At 42.7% G+C, this 16220-nt stretch overlaps 1 protein-coding gene across 1 annotated transcript in view; it reads left to right on the top strand.

Moving 5' to 3' along the window:
• Positions 1–16220, top strand: part of LOC134320700 (kelch-like protein 29) — a 352789-nt gene that overhangs the window by 251370 nt on the left and 85199 nt on the right. The window contains exon 8 of the mRNA XM_063002246.1: positions 676–935. Coding sequence (XP_062858316.1) covers positions 676–935 — 260 coding nt within the window. The remainder of the gene's footprint in view (positions 1–675; positions 936–16220) is intronic.

Below are 16220 nucleotides of genomic sequence, written 5' to 3'. Positions count from 1 at the left end.
ATTTGGGCCCCTTCTCCTTCCTCGGTAGATCTGAACTCCCCCATTGTTCAGTTCATGGCTACAGCCCTGTATTTTATCTTGATGCATTGCATGAAATTGGGACAGAATAAAGTGGGTAGTGATGTGCCAGCACACAGAAGTATAGATGATGATCGTCTGTCATTTTGCTGGCCTTGTCTTGCAGTAATCACATGATGTGTCAAATCCATCTGTCCTGGACAGCTTGTGTGATTCTGGGTTTGGCAAGATTAGACAATGCCTGTTCACACAAACCTACAGGAACCTGAATTTGAATTAGGATGTAATTTCAGCACTACACATGGCTACTCATATTCATGTATTTTTTATTCAGAGTCTTTCCAGTCACAAAAATAATATGGATCTTCACTGAATGTATTGACTTCTCATTTGGCTTTAGTGTGTGTTTAAGATACCAATAAGTGCATTTGTTGCCAGTGCTGATCCCTGAGATCTCATTCCAACTAGCCGCCCTGCTCATAATCGATTTGCCCTGATGTTTGTCCCTCAAGTGCTTTGAGCCACACTACTCATTTTATTTTCACAGATACACAGCCCAGATAGTTTTGGTGCCTTTCTTCCCCTGGTCTTGTGATCTTTTATGAATGTGGGCCCTGGATTCTCTCTCACTCTGTGTTTTTTTTTTGTGCTCTACAGAAAAGCAACTGACAGCAGAGAACTGCCTGGGGGTTCTAGCCATGGCAGAGGCCATGTGCTGCACAGAGCTACACAACATGGCCAAGGCATTCGCCCTGCAGAACTTTCCAGATGTAGCCGGTCAGGATGAGATTCTCAGCATCTCAAAGGAGGACCTGATCAGTTACCTATCCAATGATAGTCTCAACACCAAGGCTGAGGAGCTCGTCTATGAGACGGTCATCAAATGGATCAAACGGGATCAAGCCAATCGAGTTCAGGTTAGTCTAAGATTTGGCCAATTAACAGTGCAACATTATAAAACATTTGCAGTTCCATGAATATGTACTTGCCTGATTTCCTCTATCGTTGCATATTTGTCTCACAAAATGGTTTTAGATACTTAAGTGAGTGTTTTTTTTTAACCAGGGGACCTCAGTGAGCCTAGATGGGGGTTCCGTTACATTTAAATCAGAAGAAAAAAAAAATCTCACTTCATATTTTTATTATATTTTATTAACCTGTTTTATTTAGTTCTGTTTGCACATTTTCACATTTAAAACAACACATTTTCGCTGCTCAGGTGGCACAGCAGTAAAACACACACTGAACACCAGAGCTGGGATCTCAAATACATCGTATCGAATCTCAGCTCTGCCTGCAGGCTGGGCTGAGCGGCCACATGAACAACGATTGACCTGTTGTTTATATAGGGGAGTGGGATATTAAAAAAAAAAAGCCGGATAGGGACTGTCTAATAACTAATGCAATTACAAACTTTGCTGGCTGATTGATGGCATCTGCACAGAGACAGGAAAAGAGTGCTGTCAGGGTGTGTCTCTCCGTACACAGTTCTAATCTCTATTGCACTCATCAAAGTGCATACGTGTTGGAGGGGGCGTGGGTTAGCTTTTGTTCTCCTCAATCAGAGCCAGGATCGGCATTGGTGGAGAGGATGCATGACGCAATCGGGTAATTTGATGTGCTGAAAAAGGGGAGAAAATGCATAAACAAAAGAAAAAAAGAAAGAAAGAAAAAAACACATTTTCAATTAGCACATGAAAGCAAGCACCATACTGGGGAAGTACTGGTCTCAGAGAACCCTATAGGGGTTTTATATATTTAAAGACTTTGAGAAAGAATATTGAGTTTAGCAAAGCTAAAGGCTGAACGTGCTCCACATGTACCTTATTGGAAAAAAGCTTTGCCCTCTGTGAGTAAAATTGTAGGACACAGCAGGAGCCCTGACCCCCTGAGTTGTCTCTGATCTTTAGGATCAAAAGGACCCCTTCAAACTTTCTTTTTTGAAGAAGTTTAAGCTCACAGAGACCTAAAAAGCTGGTGCTCATAAACTTTTCTGGTTCCTGGCCCTGTTTTGTTCACTTTATGATTGAGGCTTCTCCCAGCCAGCATAAATACACATCGAGGCTCAGAAAAGCCGGTGCTTCAATCAGATATTCAGGGGCTGTGCGGCATGACATTAAGCCGGAGCACGGTGGCTGTCTGAAATGGCTAAGCCATGTGTGACAGCTCTGTTGCATCGAGCTGCTGTTTAAGAAACAGCTCACACACTTTCAGGACACTTTTTCACCATAAAACAGCCCACCGGTCAGTGCTGGAGTTTATTTAACAGGACATTGGGTCACCAGCACAATTGTTCTACCATCTTTTTGCTCTGCTGCTCTGTCTGGCCGCTGGGCTCCACTGTGATTGGAATGTTTTGATTGAAACTTGTGACATTTCCCAAGGACAAGTTGAGTCCAGCTGTCTTAGCTAGTATATGGGAAATAAAGACAAATATGGGGGTTTGTGGCTCACAGCAAGTCAGCGATTGTGTGATTGTGTTAGGACAATAAATATGCCAATTAAGCTGTGTGCATGTGCACCTAAAAAGGAGTGTAATAAAGTGAGCAAGTGCTAAAGAACACACACAATAGAAAAGGACTACTAGGAAAAGCTTTTCACTTTTTAGGTCATTTCATGGCCACTCAGGTGGCGCAGCGGTAAAAACACACGCTGGAACCAGAGCTGGGATCTTGAATACATTGTATCGAATCTCAGCTCCTGAGCGGCCACATGAACAACGATTGGCCTGTTGTTCAGATATGGGCGGGACTTAGCCGGATGACTGGTGCAATTACGACCTCTGCTGGCTGATTGATGGCACCTGCACAGACATGAGAAAAGAGTGCTCTTAGGGTGTGTCTCTCCGTACACAACGCTGAGCTGCACTGCACTGTAGGTGATGAGATGCATACGGCATGCTGCCCACATGTCGGATCGGCATTGGTGGAGAGGAAGCATGACGCAATCGGGCAATTGGACGCGCTAAAAGGGGAGAAAATGCATAAACAAAATAAAAAACCAAGTCATTTCATGGCTTTCAGCTAATTACTATTGATTTAGAATCCATCCTAAAATGAACAGCTTGTGTATTTCGTTTATTTTCAGTCCCGATCTGAAGCATTGCCTCCACGTGTGATGATGTATAGATCCGAGTTGAGCAGTTCTTCATTTCCTATATTAATTAGCATTAGTGTAGCACAGTGAGTCAACACAGTTTCCCTGTAGTTATAACACCAGTCCCGAGCGACCCACAAAGAAAAATAATGATGCTGGAAATGCTGTATTAAACACACGAGGCATTGGGCATATAAAAATTGTACATGTCGTCTGAGTGATTGATTCTGTCTGGTGCTCAGAACGAAGTGCATTTCCTTCCCTGAATTAATAGATATGAGTTGAAATGGATTGTTTAAAAGAGCTGAAGGCTTGATAGTGAATATTTACTTGAGATTGTTTTACCTACATAGATCCCTGTAGCAATACAAAAAATATTACAAATATGTATTGTAGGACATTTGCCTGATGATTAGCTATTAAATGATTACATATAGTATATAGTAAAATAATCTTTTTTTTTAATACACTGTACACTGAATTCAAGTTAAGGTAAGCTGTCACACAGTCTCAGTTCCAGAAGGAAAACTTACACTGACAAATAAATGTGAAGTTAGAAACGTAGACCTGCACAGCGATGAGAAAGCACATTTACTTTCACACTGCTAATCTGATTTTAGTTCAAAAGTTTAGATATTAGACTTTGGAAGTTAGTTCTGAATAGAATAGAATGTCTTTACTTGTCACCACCTCCTTGTTTCTACACTCACTGTCCATTATATCAGCTCCACTTACAATATAGAAGTCCATCTATTTCTCTGCATGCTGTGTTATCCCCCTTTTATGCTGTTCTTCAGTGGTAAGGACCCCCACAGGACCACTACAGATCAGGTATTATTTGGGTGGTGGATCATTCTCAGCACTGCCACTGACATGGTGGTGGTGTGTTAGTGTGTGTTGTGCTGATATGAGTGGATAAGACACAGCAGCACTGCTGCAGTTTTTAAACACCTCACTATCACTGCTGGACTGAGAATAGTCCACCAACCAACCAATAGTCCATCCAGCCAACAGCGCCCAGTGGGCAGCGTCCTGTGACCACTGATGGAGGTCTAGAGGATGCAGCAATAGATGAGTGATCGTCTCTGACTTTACATCTACAACGTGGACCAGCTAGGTATGAGTGTCTAATAGAGTGGACAGTGAGTGGACACAGTATTTAAAAACTCCAGCAGTGCTGCTCTGTCTGATCCACTCATACCAGCACAACACACACTAACACATCACCACCATGTCATTGTCACTGCAGTGCTGAGAATGATCCACCACATAATTAATACCTACTCTGTGGGAGTCCTGACCATTGAAGAACAAAGTAAAAACCGGTTAAAAAGTATGTAAAGAAATAGATGGACTACAGTCAGTAATTGTAATTTGTAGAACTACAAAGTGCTTCTATATAGTAAGTGGAGCTGATAAAATGGACAGTGAGTGTAGAAACAAGGAGGTGGTTTTAATGTTATGGCTGATCGGTGTACATATACAGGTGTACAGTATGACAAAATTCTTTCTTTGCATATTCCAGCTTGTTTGGAAGCTATGGTCAGAGCACAAGGTCAGCCATCATACGGCACCCCTGTAGCAGAGAGGGTTAAGGGCCTTGCTCAAGGGCCCAACTGTGGCTGCATGGTAAAGCTGGGATTCAAACTCTCAACCTTTCAGTTGATAGCCCAAAGCTCTACCCACTAGGCTACCACCGTCCCACTGTCCCACAGTAATTGTAGCACTCTCCAAGTTCGAATCTCGGCTGGGTGCCCCCTAACAGGCACAATTGGCAGTGCTTGCTGCAGACAAAATTGACCACCAATCTGCTTAGTGGAAAAAGACCTGGGGTAGGGTCTTTGATGCTGTGTAAGGTCCCTGGTTAGTAGCCCGAGACACCTGTACAGAAGTGGAGGAATGTGGAGATCAGTGAGTGAGTGAATCTCCATGCGCAAGACTGGCCTCATGTGCAAATCCACAGAAGTATGAGTGAATAAGGGAGGTCAGTAAGGAAAAAGGATATTTGATACATTTACGGCAGCAAAACACACCCACACTCACTCTACCACTGTGTGTGACAGTTGGTATAATGTTTGACTGTAATATGAAAAACTGTATTTTTTCCATCAGTCTTCATGAGAAAAGGTTTTAAGATTATATAAATCTGTTGGCCAGGTTACTTCAGGAAGCGTCCTTTCACTTACCTGATTATTTTAAACAGGTAAATGCACTCATTGTGAGCAGTCTACAAAACTCTGATCTGTCTTTTTAATCCAAACATGAAGTCCGCAGTCCAGGCAGTCTGCTCAATTAGAATGGCTCGTCACGCTGCCAGTCGGCCCATTAAAACACTGCCCCGGCCAATTTCAGCCCACACTTTATCTTACTTGCTAAAGCTACAGGACAAAGGGGTTTGATTAATAGCATCTCTTTTGAAGGAAGGGTCTAATATGCGGCTGAAAGGAAAGCTTAATGATGGTTCTTACGGGACAGGGAATCAGTATTCACTAAATAAAGGTCTGTCTGATTTAGTGGCTATAAAATAACAATAGATGTGCCACTATTGATGTGCTTTCCATGTTGCTGCTAGATAGAACTTAATAACTGCAATGTCCAGCTTGATGTTTCAGCATAGACACAGGACTGCTTTGATTTTGCAGACCTTGCCTTAAACTTTTCTTCTCCAATGAGTTTTATTTGAGTTTTAGTCTGAAATCAGACTTGTGTACATAACATGTTTGCCTAAATTGCTGATGCATAAATCTCAAAAACAAAATTATCAAACAGCATCAGCAAAGAGGAACAGCAGCCACAAGTCAAAGCTTACTTTCACGAACAGCCAGGCACTAACTACCAGGATATTTGTTAAATGCCATGAAAATAACCACAGAATTTATTCAAAATTTCTAAAGCCCAGTTTCAGCAAAAGCTCTCTACATTGTAAGCTTTAAGCTTTTAAGAGTTAAAATTCATAAAAGTCCTGTCATTTAAAAGTCATGTGCCATGGCTCTTATTGTAGGAACATAAAACCTGAACCCCTACGCAATTAAAAAAGCAATATGGTCTAATTACTGTGCTCTTATGAGACAGCTTTGTCTGCATCTGAATGGATTTCTGTTTAGACAAAGCCAAAGGGTGCGCTCAGTTTACTACTCCATAACTCTCTCTATATACACCGATCAGCCATAACATTAAAACCACCTCCTTGTTTCTACACTCACTGTGCATTTGATCAGCTCCACTTACCATATAGAAGCACTTTGTAGTTCTACAATTACTGACTGTAGTCCATCTGTTCCTCTGCATGCTTTGTTAGCCCTCTTTCATGCTGTTCTTCAATGGTGAGGACCTCCACAGGACCACTACAGAGTAGGTATTATTTGGGTGGTGGATCATTCTCAGCACTGCATTGTCACTGACATGGTGGTGGTGTGTTAGTGTGTGTTGTGCTGGTATGAGTGGATCAGACACAGCAGCACTGCTGGAGTTTTTAAACACCTAACTGTCACTGCTGGACTGAGAATAGTCCACCAACCAAAAATATCCAGCCAACAGTGTCCCGTAGGCAGTGTCCTGTGACCACTGATGAAGGTCTTGAAGATGACCAACTCAAACAGCAGCAATAGATGAGCAATCGTCTCTGATTTTATATTTACAAGGTGGACCAACTAGGTAGGAGTGTCTAATAGAGTGGACAGTGAGTGGACACGGTATTTAAAAACTCCAGCAACACTGCTGTGTCTGATCCTAATCTAATACTTAGGTAGCTCTCCTAAGATTTAATCCTTCAAATTAGTCATTTTATATTAAAGAATGCTTCGACATCCCTCCACAGACCATTTAGATCCCACTTCTTAATGGGTCCCTGTTATTAATTTGTCATTACTGGTTGCCATGGTTTGTTTATTTTTTGTTCTTGATTTAACATGTGTTATATAAGTAGACCCACAGGTGCTTAATAAGCCACCACTAGCCGTATGTTATGCTTGGGGGTTAAGACCACAGCTGTTCTGATGAGAACCAGAACGCTTTCTCCAGATTTTTACTGGGTTCAGTATACTGTGTCCTTAGTACTCTGCATTCAGTACTGTGTTCCACTTAAACGGTTCAAAAGTAGTTTCAGGTGTATGCCAGCTGAACCCCACTTGCTGCACTGAGTCCTTTTCGCTTCTCTTCATTTCGCTCTACTTTCTCCATATCCAGAAAGGAAATACCCCCAGGTGAACTCTATATAAAGGTCTGTAAACCAGCGTTTCTGGGTGGCACGGTGGGTAGCACTGTCGCCTTACAGCGAGAAGGTCCTGGGTTTGATTCTTAGGTGGAGCGGACTGGGTCTTTTCTGTGTGGAGTTTGCATGTTCTACCCGTGTCTGCGTCGGTTTCCTCTCACAGTCCAAAGACATGCAGTCAGGTTAATTGGAAATACTAAATTGTCCATGACTGTCCATGACAGTAGAAGACTTGTACTGATGAATCTTGTGTAACTAGTAACTACCTGTCCTGTAATGAATGTAACCAAAGTGTGTAAAACATGACGTTAAATCCTAATAAATGAATGAATTAATTAAACCAGTGTTTCCCAATGAAACTGATCTCCCACAACCCTGACCAGGATAAAGCAGTTGATTAAAATGAAATGAAAAAAATCAAAATTAAGTCAGGAACTAGTTAAGAAGCTAATACTAATAGCTCTCCACCTAGTTAATCCCTTAAATTAGCGACATCCCTCCACAGACCATTTAGATCCCACTTCTTAATGGGTCCCTGTTATTAATTTGTCATTACCGGTTGCTGTGGTTTGTTTATTTTTCGTCTTTGATTTAACACTTGTTATTATATACGTAAGTAGACCCACAGCTTTCTCCAGATTTTTACTGGATTCAGTATTCTGTGTCCTCAGTACTCTGCATTCTGTACTGTGTTCCATTTAAATGGTTCAAAAGTAGTTACAGGCGTATGGCAGCTGAACCCCACTTGCTGCACCGAGTCCTTTTCGCTCCTCTTCATTTCGCTCTACTTTCTCCATATCCAGAAGGAAAATACCCCCAGGTGAACTCTATATAAAGGTCTGTGAAAGAGAATGTGTTGTTGGCTCATTTCTCCCGGTCTGATGGAGGTTTGTTAGAGGAGAATAAGCATGTCTTTCATTGCAGGTATCATTTAAACCTCATGTGGTCGATGATACTTGCTTACTCACTCTGGTGCCCACTGACAGCATGAAATAGAAAGTGCTCTATAGGCATTTTTCATTTGTGTGACGCCTCCCAGCACGCTCACCGTGCCGCTCTTGTCATATCTGCCCAGAGTGCTGTCAGACTGATTATTCTCAACCTTAGTGTAAATATGTCTTCCTTTGTTTGTGTGTGTTTAGATAGGTAGGTAATAAGGCATTTGCCTTCGTTCATTCCCTAATCTGTGTCTGGCGATTTGGGGTGCGTTTATGTATCGGGTTTGTGCATAGGCGATCATGTGTGTAAGTGACGATGTGTGCTGAATGCATCAGTTCAAGTGTGTGTATGTATGTGTGGGACTGTGTAAGAGAAAAAGGTCATGCACTTTTACACTGGCAACCTGATACGTCCTGCATAATGGATGAGTTCAGCAGGCAGACCAACCTTTTGTCACATTTTTTGCCTGGCTGGGAACACACTGGTTAGCTCTAATGGGTGTTGTGTAACATGAAAAGCTCTAAAAGCAACAACAGCTCAGCTTTTACATGATAAGCTCCTAAATGGGAGATTTGTACATTATAAGCTTCACAAAGCTTATTTATAAAAGGCTGACATGCACAGATTCATCAATTGGTGTATAAAGCACAAAATTGGGACCCTGATGGTTGGAAAAAAGTAAGTCACTATATCTGGATGGAATATGTTTGGAGGATGCCAGTGGATGTGCTCTGTGTGCTCCACAACACTGTATAGGTATGCACAGTCACACAATGAATGTAGTTTTTATGACTGTTATGACCGGCATTTTTTATCCAAAGCAATTTACAGTTTTGACAGTATACATTCTAAGCAATTGAGGGTTAAAGCCCTTGCTCAAGGGCCTTGCTCAAGGGACCAACAGTGGCAACCTGGCAGTGGTAAGGTTTGAACCGGCAACCTTCTGATTACTGGACCAGGACCTTAACCACTAGGCTACAACTTCCCTGCAGCTTTAGCATTTTACTCATAGTGAATTGTCCAAACTCATAGTGCCAAGTGATGATAATTGATTTGGTAGAGCTGAAATTATGGTGGGCGGCACAATGGCTCGGTGGGTAGCACTGTAGTCTCACAGCAAGAAGGTCCTGGGTTCGATCTCCAGGCAGGGCGGTCCCGGTCCTTTCTGTGAGGAGTTTGCATGTTCTCCCCGTGTCTGCGTGGGTTTCCTCCGGGAGCTCCGGTTTCCTCCCACAGTCCAAAAACATGCAGTCAGGTTAATTGGGACACTGAATTGTCCCATAGGTAAATGGGTGTGTGTGTATATGTACAGTGTATCACAAAAGTGAGTACACCCCTCACATTTCTGCAAATATTTTATTATATCTTTTCATGGGACAACACTATAGACATGAAACTTGGATATAACTTAGAGTAGTCAGTGTACAACTTGTATAGCAGTGTAGATTTACTGTCTTCTGAAAATAACTCAACACACAGCCATTAATGTCTAAATGGCTGGCAACATAAGTGAGTACACCCCACAGTGAACATGTCCAATTGTGCCCAAAGTGTCAATATTTTGTGTGACCACCATTATTATCCAGCACTGCCTTAACCCTCCTGGGCATGGAATTCACCAGAGCTGCACAGGTTGCTACTGGAATCCTCTTCCACTCCTCCATGATGACATCACGGAGCTGGTGGATGTTAGACACCTTGAACTCCTCCACCTTCCACTTGAGGATGCGCCACAATTGCTCAATTGGGTTTAGTCCATCACCTTTACCTTCAGCTTCCTCAGCAAGGCAGTTGTCATCTTGGAGGTTGTGTTTGGGGTCGTTATCCTGTTTGAAAACTGCCATGAGGCCCAGTTTTCGAAGGGAGGGGATCATGCTCTGTTTCAGAATGTCACAGTACATGTTGGAATTCATGTTTCCCTCAATGAACTGCAGCTCCCCAGTGCCAGCAACACTCATGCAGCCCAAGACCATGATGCTACCACCACCATGCTTGACTGTAGGCAAGATACAGTTGTCTTGGTACTTCTCACCAGGGCGCCGCCACACATGCTGGACACCATCTGAGCCAAACAAGTTTATCTTGGTCTCGTCAGACCACAGGGCATTCCAGTAATCCATGTTCTTGGACTGCTTGTCTTCAGCAAACTGTTTGCGGGCTTTCTTGTGCGTCAGCTTCCTTCTTGGATAACGACCATGCAGACTGAGTTGATGCAGTGTGCGGCGTATGGTCTGAGCACTGACAGGCTGACCTCCCACGTCTTCAACCTCTGCAGCAATGCTGGCAGCACTCATGTGTCTATTTTTTAAAGCCAACCTCTGGATATGACGTCGAACACGTGGACTCAACTTCTTTGGTCGACCCTGGCGAAGCCTGTTCCGAGTGGAACCTGTCCTGGAAAACCGCTGTATGACCTTGGCCACCATGCTGTAGCTCAGTTTCAGGGTGTTAGCAATCTTCTTATAGCCCAGGCCATCTTTGTGGAGAGCAACAATTCTATTTCTCACATCCTCAGAGAGTTCTTTGCCATGAGATGCCATGTTGAATATCCAGTGGCCAGTATGAGAGAATTGTACCCAAAACACCAAATCTAACAGCCCTGCTCCCCATTTACACCTGGGACCTTGACACATGACACCAGGGAGGGACAACGACACATTTTGGCACAATTTGGACATGTTCACTGTGGGGTGTACTCACTTATGTTGCCAGCTATTTAGACATTAATGGCTGTGTGTTGAGTTATTTTCAGAAGACAGTAAATCTACACTGCTATACAAGCTGTACACTGACTACTCTAAGTTATATCCAAGTTTCATGTCTATAGTGTTGTCCCATGAAAAGATATAATGAAATATTTGCAGAAATGTGAGGGGTGTACTCACTTTTGTGATACACTGTATGTGTGTCTGCCCTACGATGGACTGGCATCCCATCCAGGGTGTTACTGTGTGCCTTGCGCCCATTAAAAAGCTGGGATAGGCTCCAGCATCCCCCCACGACCCTAATTGGTTAAGCAGTTAAGAAAGTGAGTGAGTGAAATAATGGTCTGCTGCTTTTTGGTTAATTCTAGGTCAGCTAATTACAGTGAAGGAGACGGACTTGCATTCCTGTTTTGTGAAGGTCCTTTTCTATTTAGTGCCCTTGCGTAAATTGGCACCTAGACCTAAATGGGGAAAAAACTGGAAGGCAGATAGAAAGCTGGACATTATCACCCTGCATTAGTGCCCCAACACACTAATGCTTTTCTGGCTGAATTTAAATGTATTAGCATAGCACTTTTGTATAGGTAAATATAGTATAGAGAGCATTTAGCTGTGGTCATGTTCCAAGATCTGGGTTAATTGAGGCTATTATTGCAGCAAATAGTTCAGTCTATATTACAGTAGTTTCTAAATAAAACAAGACAAGCAAGTCAAAGTTTATTTGTATAGTCCTTTATACACTTGACATTGTCTCAAAGCAACTTTACAGCACTTTACAGGACCAACAGACCAAAAAACTCAATTGAGCAAGCCAAGGGCGACAGTGGAAAGGAAAAAAACCCTTGATAATTACAGAAGGAAACCTTGAGAGGAACCAGACTCAGCAGGGACCCCCATCCTCCTTGGGTGGCCTGAGAATAATTTGAATAAATAGGATTTACACAAACCATACATACACTAAATTAATTTAAAATTAAAGTTATAACTAAGAAAAGCAAATGAAGTTGTTCATTATTCAGTCTAGTCTGTGATAAAGTCAGTAGTGAGCTCTGTGTATCGGTAGGTTCCCGTCATATCTAGCACATATGAATGTAAAGCATCAGCTCAGGCTCTCTTTACATACTCTGTTAATTTAATATTAGTCTAGTGTTAATTTGGGAATAGTATCCTTAATCTCAGCACAGTGTGCCCGTCTCCACCCACCCACCCACCCTTAGTTTCTAATCACATTTTCATTTCCATCCCTTCATGCCTTGCAGTGATCACAATTCCATTGGAGACCAGGTACAGATCCCCAGATCCCAGATCCCCCATGGTTCTGAACGTCACCCAGCTGGTACTAATAGCATGTCTGGGCGCAGATACCCTAAAGCTGTAATAGCTGGGTGATTGAGGCTAGTGCGCTCACAGCATGGCTCAGTATGAGGTTTAGGGATTAGAACTGTTTCACAGTGATAGAAACTCCCTCTGGTCTGACCAAGTCTATGAACTGGAACAGGTTCTTATTGATTGAGTGCAGCACTTGTAATGTTGGTGTCAGGCCTGTCAGCCGATGCCTTGTGCCCTTACTTTTTGGGCATTTGTTATGTTTATATAGTATATCTACAATAGAGATTTTTTTTCTCTTTTTCTCTCCCCAATTTTCTCCCCTAATCTAGTCGTATCCAATTACCCTGGTTGCATTACGCTTCACCTCTACCAATACAACCCTCAACTGCTGACTGATACACACCCCCTCCGACACATGCTCAGTACAGACTGCCTCTTTTCACCTGCACGAGGCGAGTTCATATGCGGATCAGCCTTGTGCACGAAGAGCCACACCCTGATCAGCATGATTCCATCAATCAGCCAGCAGAGGTCATAATTGCACCAGTTATGAGGAACCCTGGTCCGTCTTATCCCACCCTGAACAACAGCCAATTGTTGTTCATGTGGCTTCCAAGCCCAGCAGGATGGCAGAGCTGAGACTCGATACGATGTATTCGAAATCCCAGTTCTGGTGTGCTTGCGTTTTTTACTGCTGAATAGAGGTGAATTTTGTTGGTCTACATTTACATTTTCAGTATTTAGCAGACGCTTTTATCCAAAGCGACTTTAATTACAGTTACAGCATACGGTCTGAGCAATTAGCAAGGTTAAGGGCCTTGCTCAAGGGTCCAACAGCAGCAACCTGACAGTGGGGGGGCTTGAACCAGCAACCTTCTGATTACTAGTTCAGCACCTTAACCAGAATCTTACTGTCCCATTGTAATCCTTATTGTATATGTACCACCATACGACCACCACTAATCAGACTGGTATACCAGATTTGCTCTCAGCACAGCAGGCAGTATGTGCAGCTTGCAACCATATGTCTTCAGTTTTGTGAATTTTTGGTGTCACTGCTGGGTTAAAAATAGCCCACCAACCTACACATTTCTAAAAACTGAAAGAGATGGTGGGAAATAGATTATTTGTGTAAATTTGAGGGACAACAGCTTATCTTCCTTCACACAGGTTTAATTTGATTCACCAGTGATGTACAGTAGTGTGAAAAAATAATTAGTGAGGGACAAGTGTGAAAATCCCTGTGTTATAGCATGTTTTTCACACTGAATCTTTTCAAATTAATAAACAAAACTGATTTTACATAAATTGAACTTGCCTAAAATACTATACTATATTATATGAAGCAGTTTTATTTGTTTTATCAGAGAGGTTTCAAATCATTGCTATGTTGCACCTTAATTTTATCTTACTAACAAAAACTTTTTATGAAATGCTGTTTGTTGCTCCTGGACTGGCTGCACACTTTTCTGTGTTTAGAATTTGATTTTGAATGAATATAAATAGCATTTTACCCATCAGTCTTTACTTAATTACTCATAATGACCAATTGAACAATTCTACAATTACTGACTGTAGTCCATTTATTTCTCTATGTACTTTTTTAGCCTGCTTTCACCCTGTTCTTCAATAGTCAGGACCCCCACAGGACCACTACAGAGCAGGTATTATTTAGGTGGTGGATCGTTCTCAGCACTGCATTGTCACTGACATGGTGGTGGTGTGTTAGTGTGTGTTGTGCTGGTATGAGTGGATCAGACACAGCAGCGCTGATGGAGTTTTTAAACACCTCACTGTCACTGCTGGACTGAGAGTAGTCCACCAGCCAAAAATATATCCAGCCAACAGCACCTCGTGGGCAGCGTCCTGTGATCACTGATGAAGGTCTAGAAGATGACCAACTCAAACAGCAGCAATAGATGAGTGATCGTCTCTGACTTTACATCTACAAGATGGACTAACTAGGAAGGAGTGTCTAATAGAGTGGACAGTGAGTGGACGCTGCTGTGTCTGATCCACTTATACCAGCACAACACACACTAACACACCACCACCATGTCAGTGTCACTGCAGTGCTGAGAATCATCCACCACCCAAATAATACCTGATCTGTGGTGGTCCTGACCATTGAAGAACAGGATGAAAGCAGGCTAAAAAGTATGTAGAGAAACAGATGGACTACAGTCAGTAATTGTAGAACTACAAAGGGCTTTTATATGGTAAGTGGAGCTAAGTGAGTGTAGAAAGAAGGATGTGATCATAATGTTATGCCTGATTGGTGTATATGCATTTATTGCTTTTATCCATGCACACAGCTGACCTTAGGAGACCATAATAGTCAGACGTTCCAATACATTTTTACTGTGCAATCTCTGTAGAGAAGATTTGCAAGAGAGTGACTTTCACTAACTGCTTCACATCACCTATTTGAATGACCTACCTATTTAGCATAGTCAATTCGTCTTCCGCTGCTGGAGACTCCGGTCGTGTTCAAGGAGGGTATATTTTTTTGCCTCACGCTCCCTCCGACACATGCGCCGTGCACGACCCCTTCTTATTCACCCACACATTCTGTGAATTTGCATGTTAGTCCACTATTAGCACACGCAGAGCCACGCACTGATCTCCGTGCTCCTCAACTTTCTGTACAGGCGCCTTGGCTACTAACCAGGGTCCTTACAGAGCGTCAAAGACGAAAACCCCACCCACCTTTTTTTATTAGTCCAGGCTTTTGCACACTCATCAGACATTTTTTTGACTGCTGCAGGCATTGTCAATTATGCCGGCTATAGGGCGCCCAGTCGACCGGTAGCAGAGCTCAGGTTCGAACTCGGAAGTTCAGAATCCCAGCACTGCTGTGCTAGCGGATCATCCCGCTGCGCCACCTGGGCGCCCAGGAAGCCTGTTTTAAAGGAAGCATAAACTAGGCTCCAGAAAATTTTGGCATGGATTGGATGCACATACCAGATCCAAAGTATGCATATACTCGTGCCAACACAAGTCATAAAAGCTCTTTCTGCTGAACTAGCTAGGATTACTTGTAACAGCTCAACTGAGGATAACAGCTCAGTGTTCCAGCTGAACCATAACAAAGCACTGAACTTTATTCTCCTAATTATATTATACCCTCCTTCTTGCAGTTAACCTAGTTACTGCGTGGGTCATGACTGCACAGATGGTTCTGTGTACGATTCAGCTGAGCCAGTCCATAATTTTATGGATCCTAGGTTTAGCTCTCTGGGCTTTTTTCTGTACTTATTACAAAATGCAGTCTCTTTGGATAAGCTCGACATTCTGTTTACTTCCTCCACCTGGAGGATTGCATATTTCAGTGTAATTATTAAGTAGTGCAGAATAGATCACGTGTATCAATGTGTTTTTAGCTAGTCAGATATACAAGCGGGAGTAGAAATCCCCCCGCTGCCTGCTAAGCTTTTGCCTGGTCCCCTGTGGTGGCTCGACTCGGGAGCTGATGATTATTTCGTCTAACCAATCCAAAGCTGTTTGGCTGGAGAAGCTGAGCCGCGGCACTGCCAGGCCTGTAGAGGGAGAAAAAAAGAAGGCAGAGCAGACGGGTGGGGACGGGGACATATTGCTGCGACATTATTTCAGAACAGATGCGAAATGTGGTCAGACCAGCATGCCTGTGCCAACCTACGCTATCATCATCTTTAATCCCCAATTGCTCACCCACTGGGGATGTTTCCTGTGCCCTAAAAATGCCATTCTTATTTATTTATTTATTTATTTTATTTTTGGCATTTCCCCGTTATTACTTTTGGCTAAACCAGCAAATGCTGCAAGAATTACCCCTGAACATTTTGTTATATGGCAGTTTTGGGAAGTGTTTTAGTACCAGTCTATTAAAAGTGCCCAACACCAGACAACATTTGGCAAACTTGTAAAAAATGTTTCCAAGTCTG

Source organism: Trichomycterus rosablanca, chromosome 9 (assembly GCF_030014385.1).
Source record: "Trichomycterus rosablanca isolate fTriRos1 chromosome 9, fTriRos1.hap1, whole genome shotgun sequence".
Classification (NCBI taxonomy): Eukaryota; Metazoa; Chordata; class Actinopteri; order Siluriformes; family Trichomycteridae; genus Trichomycterus; species Trichomycterus rosablanca.
This window is presented reverse-complemented; position numbering and strand designations above follow the sequence as displayed.